This window comes from Lepidochelys kempii, chromosome 2 (assembly GCF_965140285.1).
Source record: "Lepidochelys kempii isolate rLepKem1 chromosome 2, rLepKem1.hap1, whole genome shotgun sequence".
Classification (NCBI taxonomy): Eukaryota; Metazoa; Chordata; order Testudines; family Cheloniidae; genus Lepidochelys; species Lepidochelys kempii.
Genome location: NC_136381.1, coordinates 1,556,927 through 1,573,074, shown reverse-complemented (window position 1 = coordinate 1,573,074; position 16,148 = coordinate 1,556,927). Strand labels below are relative to the sequence as shown.

General features: G+C 61.4%; 1 protein-coding gene across 3 annotated transcripts; it reads right to left on the bottom strand.

The window, feature by feature from the left end:
* Nucleotides 1-741: 741 nt before the first annotated feature.
* On the bottom strand, nucleotides 742-14,441 carry GPAA1 (glycosylphosphatidylinositol anchor attachment 1). 3 transcript variants are annotated; one of them, XM_073329816.2, is made up of 13 exons: nucleotides 14,376-14,441; nucleotides 11,975-12,083; nucleotides 11,363-11,542; nucleotides 10,800-10,911; nucleotides 10,001-10,148; nucleotides 9,263-9,364; nucleotides 8,836-9,032; nucleotides 8,355-8,551; nucleotides 7,856-8,009; nucleotides 7,377-7,472; nucleotides 6,649-6,845; nucleotides 3,322-3,492; nucleotides 742-1,676 (listed from the first exon to the last, which is right to left on the bottom strand). In XM_073329816.2, exons 2-13 carry the CDS (start codon nucleotides 12,046-12,048, stop codon nucleotides 1,433-1,435), a joined length of 1,872 nt encoding a protein of 623 aa, XP_073185917.1. In that variant the 5' UTR covers nucleotides 12,049-12,083; nucleotides 14,376-14,441; the 3' UTR covers nucleotides 742-1,432. The 3 variants fall into 3 exon arrangements, with proteins under 3 accessions (XP_073185917.1, XP_073185916.1, XP_073185918.1); XM_073329815.2 differs by lacking the exon at nucleotides 14,376-14,441 and adding an exon at nucleotides 13,510-13,615; XM_073329817.2 differs by lacking the exon at nucleotides 14,376-14,441 and adding an exon at nucleotides 13,138-13,211.
* Between the last annotated feature and the right edge of the window lie 1,707 nt (nucleotides 14,442-16,148).

The following is a 16,148-nucleotide window of genomic DNA, read 5'->3' as shown; positions in this document are numbered from 1 at the left end:
TCGACTTGAGTTTTCAGTGTCGCCGAGGCTTGGGGAGAAGTCCACTCCCTCGCTTCAACTCCGGGGCAAGTTCTGGCTCCTGCACTCATGAACCTCCCCCTCGCAGCCAGTGGTTCCAGGGTGGGGGAAGGCCACAGCAGCAGGGGGAAAGGTGTCCTCTGAGGAGAGGGGGCCAATGCCCTTGAAAGCTCTGAACATCGGAAGGGGGGGCCTGTACTCCCCAGCGTGGACCTAGTTCACAACCAGGCACAGAGAAGCTGGGCACAGAGATTGGTGTTGCTGCATTCGGACCACCACAGCAGTGGCTTCATGGGGGATGTTGATTTGCAGTGTAAATTGGGCTGCCCCCTAAACTTGACTTCACCCCACATCTCTCACTGCATCTGGCCCGGCCTCCTCTGCTGACACAAGACCTCCACAACCACCTCCTTGCCTTCTGCCTGACCTCCCGCAGGAACCCCCCTCCCTGACCTGTCCTTCCAAGGTCTGCCTCTGCCATGCTGCTGTCACGTGCCAGATGGGGAGAGCTAGCGCTGCTGTCCTAACCCCCTACCCCTCACTTGCAGTGTACGCGGAATTGGACTCTCTCCCCCCTTGCTGAGCAGCTCCCTTCCTAACTCGTAAGCTCCCCAAGGCTGGATCATCTTATTTACCTACAGTTGGTCAGGACCCAGCCCAAGGATGGAGGCCTGTGGGTGCCGCCAGCACCAGCTATGAACCACCCTCACCACACTTGCCAAAGGCTTTTCTTCTTATTTTATTACAAAGATGAACACTCCTGGCACGCACTTGCCTTTCCAATCCCTGTGGATTCCCCCAGCCCAGTCTGCTGTAGGGGCCTGGCCCACCTGTATACAGTGGAGGAGTATGCAAACCTGAATGCCCCACTCCTCTCCTCCCCCAATGCTGAGGAAGGCATATCCAGCCCATGCATGAGGAAGAGTGGGGAGCACCCTCCACTCCCCTACCTATGTGGACTCAAGGGGACCTGCCTCTCCAGTACTGCCTCCTGCTTCTCCCAGCTTAAGCCCCGCCATCTGCCTTCTGTCTGTGGGAACAAGCAAGGCCAAAGCATCACTGCTCCCATGCCCGCAGCCCGGTGCCGTGTCCCCTCCCCTGTGCACCAGCTGGCAGATGCCCCCCGAAGGCAAAGGTCCCAGCATGCGAAGCCCAAGGACAGCTGAGTTCAGTGGAGTGCAGGCAGTGGGCACCCCAGGCCCTCTTGAGGCCACTGAGCACAAGGGAGGGGAACTGACTCCTGCTGCAGGCCCCAGAACAGCCTTCTCCCTCCAGAACAAAGGTGCAAGGCTCCAGCCTGAGAACATGGGATGGCTCCAGGGCAAGACCCAGATCCTGGGATCCAGTTGCCAGGCGGGGGCCCAGTCAGCAGCCTCCTCCCCCAGGAGACATAGGGCCAGGCAGAGGGGCCCAGCTACTTCCAGAAGAGCACATTCCAGAGCAGCAGCCAGCAGGGGTAGACGAAGAGGGCGATGAAGGGAAAGACTATGGAGCCGTAGAGGTAGTGGTCCAGCAGGCCCTCAGACACAGCCTGCAGGAAGAGCTGCCAGCACTCCAGCGCTGAGACGGGGTACTCGATCAGCTCCTGGTACAGGATGATGCTGAGTAGGAGGGTGACAGCTGGAGTGACCAGGACCAGTAGCACTGCATACAGATACCTGGGAGACAGACGCAGGCAGGGATCAGAGTGGGGCAGCCTGGGGCGCACCAGCCAGCAGGGCTGGGCTGAAAAGGGGCAAATCCCAGCACTCCTGCCCCACTCCCTACAGCGCCCCCTGCTGGGAGAGGCTGGGGCTGGAATGGCCAGGAGCTCCCCAACAACTCCCAGTGCTCCTGCCCTAGTCCCCTGAGCAGGGGGTGCTCTGAGAGGATGGAGGAGCAGGGAACGCCTATGCCTACAGCTCCCCATGCTGGGAGAGGCTGGTGGTAGACAGATTACCAATACCAGCATATGGGCCTGGTCCCTGGTTGGGGAGGGGATTTCCAGCCCATCCCTTGGACTGGCTGTTGGTTCTCAAGGCACCCTGCCTGTACCCAAGCAAGGATCATAGAATATCAGGGTTGGAAGGGACCTCAGGAGGTCATCTAGTCCAATCCCCTGCTCAAAGCAGGACCAATCCCCAACTAAATCATCCCAGCCAGGGCTTTGTTAAGCCTGACCTTAAAAACTTCTAAGGAAGGAGATTCCACCACCTCCCTAGGGAGCCCATTCCAGTGTTTCACCACCCTCCTAGTGAAAAAGTTTTTCCTAATATCCAACCTAAACCTCCCCCACTGCAACTTGAGACCATTACTCCTTGTCCTGTCATCTTCTATCACTGAGAATAGTCTAGAACTATCCTCTTTGGAACCACTTCTCAGGTAGTTGAAAGCAGCTATCAAATCCCCCCTCATTCTTCTCTTCCGCAGACTAAACATCCCCAGTTCCCTCAGCCTCTCCTCATAAGTCATCTGTTCCAGTCCCCTAATCATTTTTGTTGCCCTCCGCTGGACTCTCTCCAATTTTTCCACATCCTTCTTGTAGTGTGGGGCCCAAAACTGGACACAGTACTCCAGATGAGGCCTCACCAATGTCGAATAGAGGGGAACGATCATGTCCCTCGATCTGCTGGCAATGTCCCTACATATACAACCCAAAATGCCATTGGTCTTCTTGGCAACAAGAGCCCACTGTTGACTCCTATCCAGCTTCTCGTCCACTGTCACCCCTAGGTCCTTCTCCGCAGAACTGCTGCCGAGCCATTCGGTCCCTAGTCTGTAGCGGTGCATGGGGTTCTTCCGTCCTAAGTGCAGGACTCTGCACTTGTCCTTGTTGAACCTCATCAGATTTCTTTCGGCCCAATCCTCTAATTTGTCTAGGTCCCTCTGTATCCTATCCCTACCCTCCAGCGTATCTACCTCTCCTTCCAGTTTAGTGTCATCTGCAAACTTGCTGAGAGTGCAATCCACACCATCCTCCAGATCATTTATGAAGATATTGAACAAAACCGGCCCGAGGACCGACCCTTGGGGCACTCCACTTGATACCAGCTGCCAACTAGACATGGAGCCATTGATCACTACCAGTTGAGCCCGACAATCTAGCCAGCTTTCTATCCACCTTATAGTGCATTCATCCAGCCCATACTTCTTTAACTTACTGGCAAGAATAAAGGATAAAGAATAAGGATCCTGGCACCTGCAGAGCGAGCCCACCAAGGATGAGACTGGCCATGGAGCCCCGGCCACTCATGGACAGGCCTGGCTTAGGTGACCTTGGGCCGCCTCACTGGATACCATGGGAAATGCACAGGTGCCACTTACTTGGGGCCTTTGGGCTGGACGATGGCTGCAACGGGCACCATGGTGACAGCCAGGAGGAAGCCCAGGGAGAAGTTAATAAGGGCAATGCAGCCCAGCTGCATGGCCAGGTACAGCAGGGACAGAAGCTTCAGGGTCATCCAGCCGCGTTCACTCCCACAGCCAGTCAGCACCCTGCAGAGCAGAGAAATGACTGTCAGGCCCCACAGACACCTGCCTAGCCCCCGCTCTGGCCAGGGCTGAGAAACAGCAGAGAACCAAAGGTACCATTTTCTATAGACTGTCACAGGGCGCTATGTTCACCCTTTTTACACAATTCTGTATAAAGCATGCCTTATGAGGTATTGTGAAAACTCATCATGTGCTGATCATTATTGTCCCGGTAAAATGTGTGGCAACATTGTAGGTAAAGTTCATAGAATCATGGAATTGGAAGGGACCTTGAGAGGTCCATCTAGTCCAGTCCCCTGCACTCACAGCAGGATTGAGTATTACCTAGACCATCCCTGACAGGTGTTTGTCCAACCTGCTCTTAGGCCTTGTCAACACTAAAGGGAAAAGTCAATCTAAGCTACGCAATTTGAGTTATGTGAATAGCGTAACTCAAATCAATGTAGCTTAGATCTACTTACTGCAGGGTCCACATTACGCAACATTGACGAGACACTCTCTCCCGTCAACTCCCCTTTACCCTTCTCCATCAGGTGGAGTACAGGAGTCAACCAGAGAGCGATTGGCGGTCGATTTAACACAGAGGTGAGCAAACTACGGCCTGCGGGCCCTTTCTGCCTGGCCCCTGAGCTCCTGGCTGGGGAGGCTAGCCCCCGGCCCCTCCTCCGCTGTTCCCCCTCCCCTGCAGCCTCAGCTCACTGCACCCCCAACGCGATGCTCTGGGCGGGGGAGCTCTGAGCTCCTGGGGCAGTGCAGCTACAGAGCCCGGCCTGACCCGGTCTCTGTGCTGCGTGGCTGGCTCCAGCTGGGTGGCGCAGCTGCCTGTCCTAGTGCTCCAGGCAGCATGGTAAGGGGGCAGGGAGCGGGGTTGGATAGAGGGCAGGGGAGTTTGGGAGGTGGTCAGAGGCCAGGGGGTGGATAGGGGTCAGGGCGATCAGTGGGCGGGGAACAAGGGGGTTGAATGGGGGCAGGGGTTCCGGGGGGCAGTCAGGGAGAAGGGGTGGTTGGATGGGGCAGGGGTCCCTGGGGGACAGTCAGGAATGAGAGGAGGGGTTGGATGGGGTGGCAGGGGGCAGGCAGGGGACAGGGAGAAGGGGTGTTTGGATGGGGCAGAAGTCCGGGGGGGGTTGGACGGGGCAGTGGGGGGCAGTTAGGGGCGGGGGGGTCCGATGGCGGTCAGGGAGAAGGGGTGGTTGAATAGGGGCAGGAGGCCATCAGGGAACAGGGGCCAGGCCACGCCTGGCTGTCTGGGGAGGCACAGCCTCCCCAACTGTCCGTCCATACAATTTCTGAAACCCGATGTGGCCCTCAGGCCAAAAAGTTTGCCCGCCCCTGATTTAGCAGGTCTTCACTAGACCCGCTAAATTGACTGCTGATGCATCGATTGCCGCAGCGTTGATCCTCAGGTAAGTGTAGACAAGGTCTTAAAAATCTCCAATGACGGAGATTCCACAACCTCCCTAGGCAATTTATTCTAGTGCTTAATCACCCTGACAGTTAGGAAGTTTTTCCTAATGTCCAACCTAAACCCCTCTTGTTGCAATTTAAGTCCATTGCTTCCTCTCCTTAACCTCCGAGGATAGGAGAACAATTTTTCTCCCTCCTCCTTGTAACAACCTTTTGTGTTTTTGAAAACTCTTGTTCCCCCTCAGTCTTCTCTTCTCTCCAGACTAAACAAACCCAGTTTTTCAGTCTTCCCTCAGAGGTCATGTTTTCTAGACCTTTAATCATTTTTGTTGCTCTTCTCTAAACTTTCTCCAATTTGTCCCCATCTTTCCTGAAATGTGATGCCCAGAACTGGACATAATACTCCAGCTGAGGCCTAATCAATGCAGAATAGAGCAGAAGAATTACGTTGTGTGTCTTGCTTACAACACTCCTGCTAATACAGCCCAAAATGACATTTGCTTTTTTTTGCAACAGTGTGACACTATTGACTCATATTTAGTTTGTGATCCACTGTGTCCCCCAGATCCCTTTCTGCAGTACTCCTTGCTAGGCAGTCATTTATATAAAGTCCGATTATAAAATTCTACTGTATGACATTACTGAGATACGCTCCAAATTTAAAAAAGCAGGCACAAACCAGTTCCTCAAAGATAAAAGGCCAACTGATGCCTCAGTCAGGTGTCAACAAACTCCAATGGACTATCACCTGGCTAAGCAGGCATTCTTTATCAGGAAAAAGGGTGTGAGTGAGAAATTTACATCTTGGCACAGACACAGCTGGAAGCTCCCATCCCAGGGACTTGGCCACCTGGACCCCAGCTGGAGAGGATTCTCAAAGAAGAGAATTGCTGTAAGAAAGGGGAACAAACTCCCCAGATTATCTCTCCCTTCATCTCTACTCACAGCACCAACAACACCTGAAAGACAAAGGAAGCATCACTGGACTGGAGCTAGATCCTGGCTGTAAGATTGCTAGAACACATAGTGAGAGAAAACCTTTTGCTTTAAGTTTGCATAGCTTGCTAAGTTAGGTATCTTATTTCTTTGTAACCAGTTCTGACTTTTATCCCTCATCACTTAAAATCTTTCTGTAGTTAATAAACTTGTGTTATTGTTTTATCTAAACCAGTGTGTGCTTGTACTGAAGTGTCTGGGGTACTCCATTTGAGATAGCAGGATTTGTGCATATCATTTTCTATTAATGAAATGACAGACTTTCTATGAGCTTGTATTGTCTAGGAGTAAAGAGCTGGGCAGTACAAGACGCACATTTGTGGGGAAAGTCTGGGATTGGGAATTTGCTTGTGTTGTTCTGTTATATAATTCAGGAGTGGCTGGCTAGAGCACTCATGTAACTCAGCCGGGAGTGAGTTACATGCTGGAGGCTGTGTGGGCAGACCAGGAGTGGCGGTGTAAGAGGCACCCCAGGCTGGAGAACTGAGGGGGGACAGCTGTTCAGCAGTCCAGACTGTACCCTGGAGAATGCCATAGGGCCCCCCCCGGGACAGGCTCCCACAGCCAGCGCCCTGCTCCCCACAGCGCCCCCTGCTGGGGGAGAGAGCTCTGGAGTCATTGTGTATGCGTATTAGGCCTGTTTGTGTTCCTGCTGGCCCACTGACTTCACCCCAGAGCACAACCTGCTGCTGGCCCTGGGTGAGCGCCGGATCTCGTCGCATCGCCCTGCCTTTCCCTGCCGGGACCCGCACGTACCTGGGCGTGTTGTGTGGCAACGCCAGCCCGGCCACGTAGACGGCCGTGACCGTCAGCACCACGGCCTCCGACTCCGAGACGGGGAAGTGCTGGGTGGCCACGTGCTGGCCCAGCACAGGCAGGAAGTAGAGGGTGAGGCCTGTGGCATGGCAGATCAGCAGAGGTGGCACCAGGGTGAGCAGGCCAGGCCGCGACTCCTGCGGGGCGGGGAAGGGAGGAAGCTAAGCAGGGGCAGCTGAACCAGGGCCAGAGCCAACCCCATCAGGCCTCAGCCTTGGAGGAATCCCAGTTTCTGGGGCAAAGGGGACCCCAAATCTTCCTCCCTGCCCCGGGGAAAGGGCCCTGGGCAACTTCAAGCCCAGCCCCAAAGCAGCATCTCCTGAGGGGCTGGGCCCATCGAACCAAGGGGCAGGAGCTGTGGTGGGGAGGGTTACACAGCAGGGCAGCCCAGTGGGGTGATCGCTCGACTTAGGAGCTCTCTGCCCTGCCCCAGACGCCCTGGGGACCCTGGGCAGGTCCCCGGTCCTGATCTGTGCAGGGTGATGAGGGTAAAGATTGGGAGGCGCTTGCATACTGCGGTAGCAGGTACCATAGACGTCCTTTAGATGGCCAGGAACCTGAGAACCCACGGCGGGGGAGTCCATGGGGGATAGGGGAGGAAGGCAGTAGCTGCCCTTGGGCCTGGAGAGCTCCAGGAGCGGCCAGGGCAGGGCCCTGCAACCCCTCACCTCGGCGGCAGCGTGGGCAGCACCCTTGTCTCCATCGCAGAGCGGCTCCTCGGCACCCGCATCACATTTACTCAGCTTCATCCACAGGTCGAGGGCGTGGGGCAGAGTCAAGGAAACCAACCACACAGCACCCCCTGACCCACTGGGCCCCTGCGCCGACCCTCACCCAGCCACGGGCAGATCCCTGCTCCCCAGAGACAGGCGCAGCCCCTGCCTCCCAGAGCGAGCTCCTCACCGGGACCCAGGCTGTGGAGAGGGGGCACTGCAGAGTGGTGAGGGGTCCCCTCCTGTCAGCCTTGGGAACGCGCCCCCTTCCCCCATCAGGCAGGGCTGCGCAGTTCAGCGGCCTCGTGGAAAACGCCGGCTCCTCCCCAACCTGAGTCTGAGCAGAGACTCCACCTGCGCCCCCGTCCCTAGGCCTGACCCTGCTGCAGCCCAGAGCTCTCCCACTCCCCCTGCAGCTGCGGCACCGGGGATATCTTGAGGACGAGGACGAGGACGAGGCCGCCGACGGCCGGCATGTAGACGCCGATGGAGACGAAGCGTGCGAGCGAGGGCAGCAGGTAGAAGAAGTAGGACTGGTGCAAGCGCTCCAGCAGGTTGTTCAGCTTGCGGAACATCCCCTCCAGCGTCCTGCGGGGCAGGCCCTCAGCAGGGTGGATGCTGGCACCGTCCTCGCCCAGGGGTGGCAGTGTGGGACAACGGGGGGCACAGCCTCTCAGTCCCATCCCTGGCCAGTCCCCACACTGAGCTAGACCAGCATTCCCCTAGGCTCCCCAGGCCTTGGCTCTGCCAAGAGCCCACAGTCCTGATCCACAGCCCCCCGGCCATCCCAACCCTGGGCTCCTTCCATCCCCCAGCCCAGCTGGTGCTCCTCAGTCCTGACCCGCAGCGCCCCTGCTGCCCAGGCCAGCCCCTCCGTCCCGGCTCTTGCATACTGGGGGAGCAGGGGCCCCTGCCCGCAGGGGTGTTACTCACTTGCCCATGGTGCCCATGTCGTACTTGTACTGCCGGAAGCTGTTGATGCCACGCACAGTGATGGCCTCGATATGGTAGCGCAGGAAGAGGCCATGGTCGCCCTGGGGCCGGCCGGAGCCCTGCTTCAGCACCATGAGCAGCAGGGTCTGCAGGCTATGCACATAGGCCGGCAGCGTGTCCCAGTCCGTGCGCTGCAGCTGCAGGGCAGAGACATCAGGGCCTGCCCCCTGCCCCCCCATGCAGTCCACCCCACCCCTGCCCTGACAGCCAAGGAGCCTGGCCGGGGGTGCAATTGGGAAAGTGGGGGAGGGGGTCAGGAGAAACCAGCAGGGAGAGGAGTCTGGCTGTGAACACTCCCCCCACCCCCAATCTCACTATGCCCTGGATGGTGCTGCCCCTGCCTCCTTGCCCTGATGGTGCCAGGAACACCCCCCACCCCCTTGACATGCATGGTGCTGGGCTCCCCACCCCCAACTCTCACCTTGCCCTGGATGGTGCACAGCAGCCCGTTCTTCTGGCAGAAGGCGTAGAAGAGGTTGACCAGGTCCAGGTTGGGCAGCTGCCCGTTCAGCCCCTCCACGGCCACATCGAAGCTGGTGATGACGTCGCTGCTCAGCTCCAGCGAGACAGCCGCCTGGATGGCTCCGGCCCGGCCCAGCATCCCCGAGGAGAGCACCTCTGCCAGCACAGCAGCAGCTCAGACCAGGCAGCCCCCACTGCCCAGAACCCAGCTTGCGGGGAGAAAGCCCCAGCCAGCTCCCCGGTTTGGAAACAGCCCCTCAGAGCAGCGAGCAGCTGTGCCTGCTCAGTGAGTGTTTGGCTGCGACTCACCAGAGTGCTGCACTCTAGCCCAGGGCCCCCCTGCTGCGCCCCACCCAGCCCTGCCCCCACAGCTCCTCTGGCCTCACCGGTGACATTGACATCGTGGTAGGCCTCCAGCCAGGCCTCCATGCCGATCAGGTCGTGCTCGTTCACCAGGAAGATGATGTCCTTGGCCCAGTAAATCTGACCTGCAAGCAGACAAGCACTGCCCGTGTCAGCGAGGGCCAGGCCAGCCGGCCCCAGGGAGCAGTATGCACCACGGCGGGGCCCGTGTCAGCAGATGCCTGGGGACTACAGCCTAGTCAGCCACACACCCCGTCCTGCACAGGGCGATTGGCCTGAAGCAGCCCCAGGAGGAACCCGCCACTTACCTGCAGCTGGGCCCCCGGGCGTCTGTGAACAGGGCAGAGGCCTCCGTGCTCTACACACTGCACAGATGCCAAGGGGAGGGGCTGAGACATGAGAGTCTGATTTGAACAGCCTGACAGCCCCAGGAACCCTCCTCACCAGGCCGGGGGGAATGCAGCCCCAGGAAGCCCCTCACTGGGCCAGGGGTGGGAGGGACCCTGATATGGGCCAGGGAACCCTCTCGTCAGGCCATGGGGGAGCCCAATACAGTCCCGGGAACCCCCCTCGCCCTGCCCGGGAGCCTGATATAGCCCTAGGAACCCCACCAGATTCCTGGGCCACAGGACCTCCGTCACCAGGTCACACAAAGGCCTGGCCCATGCACTGTTGAGCAGCAAGCCACACTCAGGTGCACCTGACTCAGCACCTCCCTGCCACTCCCACAGGCCCCACCCCCCAGGCATGTACTCACTTACCCCGGAAGTAGGAAGCCAAGGCCAGCATGAGACCCACGGCCTGGTTGTTGTGCTGCCCCATGCTACAGGGCACGCTCAGGACCAAGGACTCTGTGCTGGCCGCACGTGGTGCCCGCAGGATCCCGTACACATTCGTACCCTTCACCATCTGCAGGGAGGGAACCAGGGCTCAGCAGGACAGTGGAACCGAGCCCCACCCACAAAAGAAGTGGGCTTTGCAGGGAGCCAGGCCCTGGAAGGGGCTTCTTCCCACCCCAGAGCCAAACACAGCATCGTGGTGTCTGCTGAGGAGGGACCCAGAATGGGGAGAGCAGGGGGCTGAGGAGCACCAGCAACTGGCGGCAGGGGGGAAGTCCATGGCAGGGATAGCAGGGGGCTCAGGTTGGGATTGAGGAGGGGGGAGCCCAGCACTGGGATAGCAGAGGCTGTGGGTTGGGACTGGGTGCAGAGCTGCATGCAGCGAGCTAGTTCAGCTCCTGCCTTTTGCCCAGTGACTGGCCCTGGCCCCTCAAGTGCTGTCAGCCCCTCAGTTCTGCTACCCCTTTTCTGTGAAGCAGACCTGCTGGATCAGCACACATGGTATGGAGATGAGGAAGGGCCAGGATCCTGCGAGAAGCCCCAGAGCTCTGTGGAGAGGTGCTAGCCCACGGGGCGTAGGGGTTGCATCTGTCCCTTTGCACCAACCCCCAGCCCAGGGGGGAAACTCCCCAACCCCCAGTGCCTGCAGCTCATCTGTGCCCTACCCCCAGGACAGAGATGGGGCAGCTCCCAGGGACTGCGGTCCCAGCCTGGCACGTACGTATCTTTCACGTGTCTCGTCGGGGAAGGGCAGAGTGCGGGAGAAGGGCTGCTTATAAACCTCCAGGCCCAGGTTCCACATGGTCTTCTCCAGCCAGGCCACGGGGATCCCCCTGGGAAAGGAGACAGGAAGCATGATGGGCTGGAACGGGGCCCTCTTGCCCGGGGGGACGGGTAACGCTAGAGCCCAGCGCGCATAGCAAACCCCAGATTGTCCTTCTCAGAGCCCAGGGCCACACTCTACCCACCCACAGGCACAGACTTGCCCAGTGCCACTGCCCGGCCTTGCAGAGTGAGACACACCAGCGCAATGCACAAGGAGAGCAAACTGCAGGGCCCTGCGGAGCCACCCCCTCCATTAGCACCTAGAGACTACAACTCCCAGCATACAGTTCACCTGCCTTGAGTGCTGCAGGCTGGGCCCTGGCAGGACACTCCTGTGTATTACAAAGGCAGCTGGCACGGGGTGCCACCCTTCCTCCCCTGCTGGCCTGGGGCCTTCGGAGAAGTGCTTGGCCTGTACCCTGGCCAGGGCTCCCCCGACTACTGGCGGCTTGAACTCACCCCACCTTCTTCTTGTGGCCAGCGAACTCCCGGGCGTAGGAGAGTGCCCTCTCGCCAAACACGAACTGCTCCTCCACCATGGTGGAGCCCATGGCGTTCTCTGACATGTATGAGCGCAGGGTGAAGGGTGGGGAGGCCAGGCCCAAGAACCAGCCCAGTCCAGCCAGGTAGCTGAGAATGCTGCAGACAGGAAACACAAGGGGGTGAAGACCCCAGGCTGCTCCCCTCCGCACTCCCTGCCCAGGCCCCATTGCCCCATGAGAGAAGGGGTCAGGTCTAACAGGGAGGATATCTGTGCACGTGGGGGCCACGGCTTTGAGCCCCAGCTGGGCTCCCTCCCTCTCTGGGGTGCAGCACTTGGCACTGCCAGGCAGGCAATGCTGGCTCAATGCCTGGCCCCCATCCCTGGACTCCTAGGGCAAGGAGGGCTGTGTCCGGGCCCTGGGGGAGATCGTGCTGTGTGCCACTTCCCGCCCTGCTGACGGGTGGCCCTGAGGGAGAGGAGAAGAGGGACGGAAGGAGAGAGCAGAGCGTGGGGATGGGAGGAAACAGAGAGAGCTCCCCACAGAGCCTGCGGCAGGGAGCCCAGGAAGCCAGGGGCCGGGCACTCACCAGAGCGGGGTGTTGAGGCGGAGGATGAGCCGGGACAGCGCCCGCCTGCGGTACGGGTCCGACAGGAGCCCCATGGCGGACGGCCGGGGCCCACGGACTCCTGGGGGCACTGCGGAGAATAGGGCAGCGTCTCCAGCTGGCAGGGACCCGGGAGCCCCCTGGGGCAGGCGCGGCCAGAGGGGCGAGGGCACAATGCGGCCAGCGGCCCTGCCCGGGCCGAGCCCCTGCTCCCCAGCTCCCGACAGCCCCCCCATGCCCCTCGCTGACCCCCCCGGGGACACCCCGACCCCCACCCGGACTCCTGCCTGCCCACCTAGGTGCACCGTCCCCACATGTGCACAACGCCCCCACGGGCCGCAGGTACGTGTGCCCCCCCCGGGCTGTACATGTGCCCCCCCCGGGGGCCGCGCCCCCCCCCCAGGCATGGCCATGTGCCCCCCCCCGGGGCCGCGCCCCCCCCCAGGCATGGCCATGTGCCCCCCCCCCGGGGCCGCGCCCCCCCCCCCAGGCATGGCCATGTGCCCCCCCCCGGGGCCGCGCCCCCCCCCAGGCATGGCCATGTGCCCCCCCCCGGGGCCGCGCCCCCCCCCCCAGGCATGGCCATGTGCCCCCCCCCCGGGGCCGCGCCCCCCCCCCAGGCATGGCCATGTGCCCCCCCCCGGGGCCGCGCCCCCCCCCCCAGGCATGGCCATGTGCCCCCCCCCGGGGCCGCGCCCCCCCCCCCCGGCATGGCCATGTGCCCCCCCCCGGGGCCGCGCCCCCCCCCCCCGGCATGGCCATGTGCCCCCCCCCGGGGCCGCGCCCCCCCCCAGGCATGACCATGTGCCCCCCCCCCGGGGCCGCGCCCCCCCCCAGGCATGACCATGTGCCCCCCCCCCGGGGCCGCGCCCCCCCCCAGGCATGTCCATGTGCCCCCCCCCGGGGCCGCGCCCCCCCCCAGGCATGTCCATGTGCCCCCCCCGGGGCCGCGCCCCCCCCCAGGCATGTCCATGTGCCCCCCCCGGGGCCGCGCCCCCCCCAGGCATGTCCATGTGCCCCCCCCCGGGGCCGCGCCCCCCCCAGGCATGTCCATGTGCCCCCCCCCGGGGCCGCGCCCCCCCCAGGCATGTCCATGTGCCCCCCCCCCGGGGCCGCAGGTACGTTTAACGCCCCCCGGGACGTACAGGCGCCGCCGGTCGGTCCGTGCCCCCCCCGGGGCCCTACAGGCGCCGCCCCCGCGGCGTGTGGCTCGCCGGGGCCGGGGCCGGGGCCCGCAGCTGGACGGGGGGGGGGGGGCTCCGCCCTAGAGCGGGGCGGGGCCGGTCCCCGAGCGGCGGGAGGGGGGCGGGGCCGGGCCCCCGGGGGGGGGGGCGAGTGCCGGGGGGGTCTCGGGAACCCGCCTGGCGGGAGACGCGCTCGGCTGGTCTCCGGGGGGGGGAGTCGCGCCGCAGCGACCCCCCCCCCCCGAGCCGAGCTCCAGCACGAGCCCCGCGGTCAGCCCGAGGGGGGGGGGCGCCCCTCCCCCCGCCAGTCCCCTGCACCCGGCCCGCACCTACCGGCCGCGGCGCGAGGGCCCAGGCCGCTCAATCCAGCGCCGAGCGGCCGCTCCACTGAGCAATCGAGCTCAGAGCCACCGAGGGGACCCGCCCCGGGACGAGCCTCGCTCCCAGCAGCCGGGAGGGGGCGCGCGGGCGCCCAGGCGGGGCGGGGCGGGGCGGGGCAGGGGGGGGCGGGGGGGGCGCGGGGGCTGGGCGCAGGGCGCGGAGGGGGGGCGCGGAGGGGGGGGGGCGGGGGATGGGCGTGCACACAGGGGGTGCAGGGGGTGGGCGCAGGGCGCAGGGCACGGAGGGTGGGCGCAGGGGGTGGGCGCGGGGGGGGGGATTTAATTGAACCGATTTAAATCCCGGGTTTGATCGTCGGAATCGGGGACATTGGGAGCAAAATCAGCCCCTTGGCCAGGGACTTGCTTCCCTGCACGCAATGCACCATGGCTATATGGAAATGAGATTCCCCGGCACAGCTCTGCGCTCAGGCTGCCCCTGCTGTTCCTGGGCGGGGCGGAGATGGGGGTGCAAGGGGAGGGGGCGGAGATGGGGGTGCAAGGGGAGGGGGCGGAGATGGGGGTGCAAGGGGAGGGGGCGGAGATGCTCGCCCCAGGCGGTCCCGATGGCACACAGAGGACGCAGCCCGGGGGGGGCAGCCAGAGGGCAACAGCCCCCCCCCCCCGCTGGATTGGGGCTAAACCCCGGAGCCGGCGCACGTGGCCCGGCAAAGGGGCCGGGTCTCCATGGAGAGTCTCCGCTCGCCGGGGCTGGCCCCGCTGCCGAGTAGCTCCCCGGCGGCTGGCTGCGCTGTTCCCCGCCGACACGGGCCCAGCGAGACCCCACAGGGGCCAGGCGTGAAAGTAAGTGGAGTGACTTACCGGTGTGCTGGGGCGAGCTCTGGACCCCAGAAGGGGCGGGGCCTCGGGCGAAAGGGGCGGGGCTGAGGAGGGTCAGAGCCAGAGCCAGCCCCAGCCCACCCTGTAAGGTAAGTGCCCCCCCCTCCCCCACCCCCACCAGGGTAGCAGCAGCAGCCCGGGGCTCCGGCGGCTATTTAAAGGGCCTGGGTGGTAGAAGCAGGGGCGCCCGGGTCCCTTTAAATAGCCGCCAAGCCCCGCAGCCGCTCCCCCAGGGCTCCAGCAGCTGGGCTCTGGAGGCAATTTAAAGGGCCTGGGGCTCCAGCCACTGCTGGGAGCCCTAGGCCCTTTAAATTGTCCCCCGGGGAAGCTGGGCTGCTCTTGCTGGTAGGCCGTACCCGGGCATACCCTCTTACTTTCACCTCTAGCCCCTCCTTTCAAGCTCAGCCCGTCCCACCCAGGGCACGGAAGGAGGAGCCAGGATCGCTCCCCTCCCCGACCTGTCCCGGGGTGGAAGCTGGGCCCTGAGCCCCAGGAGCTGGTCTACGGGTCCATGCGCAAACCCGGGGCTTGGCCACCCAGCGTGACTCAGGGGCTCCTGGGCCCGAGTGCAGCCGTGCACCTGTGGGGAGAGTCCCCGGGCCGGGGTGCAGGGAGCTGGGACGCTGCCCTGCCCCACGCCCCCCAGGGCTATCCGGGCACAGTGGGGCATTGCACTCCCTGGGAAACAGTAACTGGCCTGGCAGCCCCTCCTTGTTCCTTGGGCCTCCCTCTGCTCCTGAGTTAGGGGCTTACACAGAGCTCTTCTTCAGGTCTGGAAAACTAACTCAAAGTGTCACAAGGTTTGAACAGATGGTTTAGCACAAGCAGGTAACATATATTTCAAAGGGCCGTTCAACAGGAGTTTACTTTTGCTAACCAATCTACTCAAATCTTGTATTCAGCAGTGACACTTTGAGTTCCTTTCCCAGACCCAAAGAAAAGCTCTCTGTAAGCTCAAAATCTTGTCTCTCTCACTGACAGAAGTTGGTACAATAAAAGACAATACCTCACCCACCTTGTTTCTCTGATATCCTGGGACCAACATGGCTACAACAGTGAATGCAAAGACGGCCCGGAGTCAGTTCAAAGTCAGGCTTTTCATCCGAAAGTCTGTTCTTTGTCTCTTTGTCTCTGGAGAATCCAGTTTGAACTACTATATTGGAGTGTCTCCCGTGGGGTCACCTCTCTGAAGGTGTTACACCCTCAGTGAATTTGCCAAATTGCCCCCCATTCTTAGTTCCTGCAGGAGCTGTGGTCACCCTCCCCAATGGAATTACATCCAGTCCCTGGCTCACAATGATACATAAACTTTGTAACACAGGAAGATCTCCCAAAGAGGTCAGTTTCCTGTCACAAGCCTTACAACAGCTGAGTCCCAGTAAGAACAGCACTAAGCTTCAGAAAAGGTCGCCACAAAGTTTCTAAAATCCACAGACACTGTGGAAAAATGAACTCCTCGGGAGCCATCCCAATGAATGGACTTTCTGGATTAAAATGAGGACCTTGTATTACCTGGAAATAAATTGCTCCAGCCAATTACATCCTTTGTCCGCATTCTGAGAGATGAACAGGAAACCAGACTCTTACAGTTGTATTACTGAGTCCCTCGTGATTAGGGTTACCACCTGGCAGGGCCAGTATTTGACTGGTCTGGCCAGTTTTTTTATGGCATGGCCAGTTGGCAGAAAAATAATTTAATCTGCTGGGGTTTTTTTACATGGGTCTAAAGATTTCCATTATTATCACAGTATATTG

Coding starts and splice junctions, on each gene's coding strand:
- GPAA1 (XM_073329816.2), bottom strand. CDS start 12,048: ATGGGGCTCCTGTCGGACCCGTACCGCAGGCGGGCGCTGTCCCGGCTC. Junction 9,365..10,000: donor CTTGGCTTCCTACTTCCGGG/GTAAGTGAGTAC, acceptor GTCTGCTTGCAG/GTCAGATTTACTGGGCCAAG. Junction 8,552..8,835: donor TGTGCACCATCCAGGGCAAG/GTGAGAGTTGGG, acceptor TCTGCCCTGCAG/CTGCAGCGCACGGACTGGGA.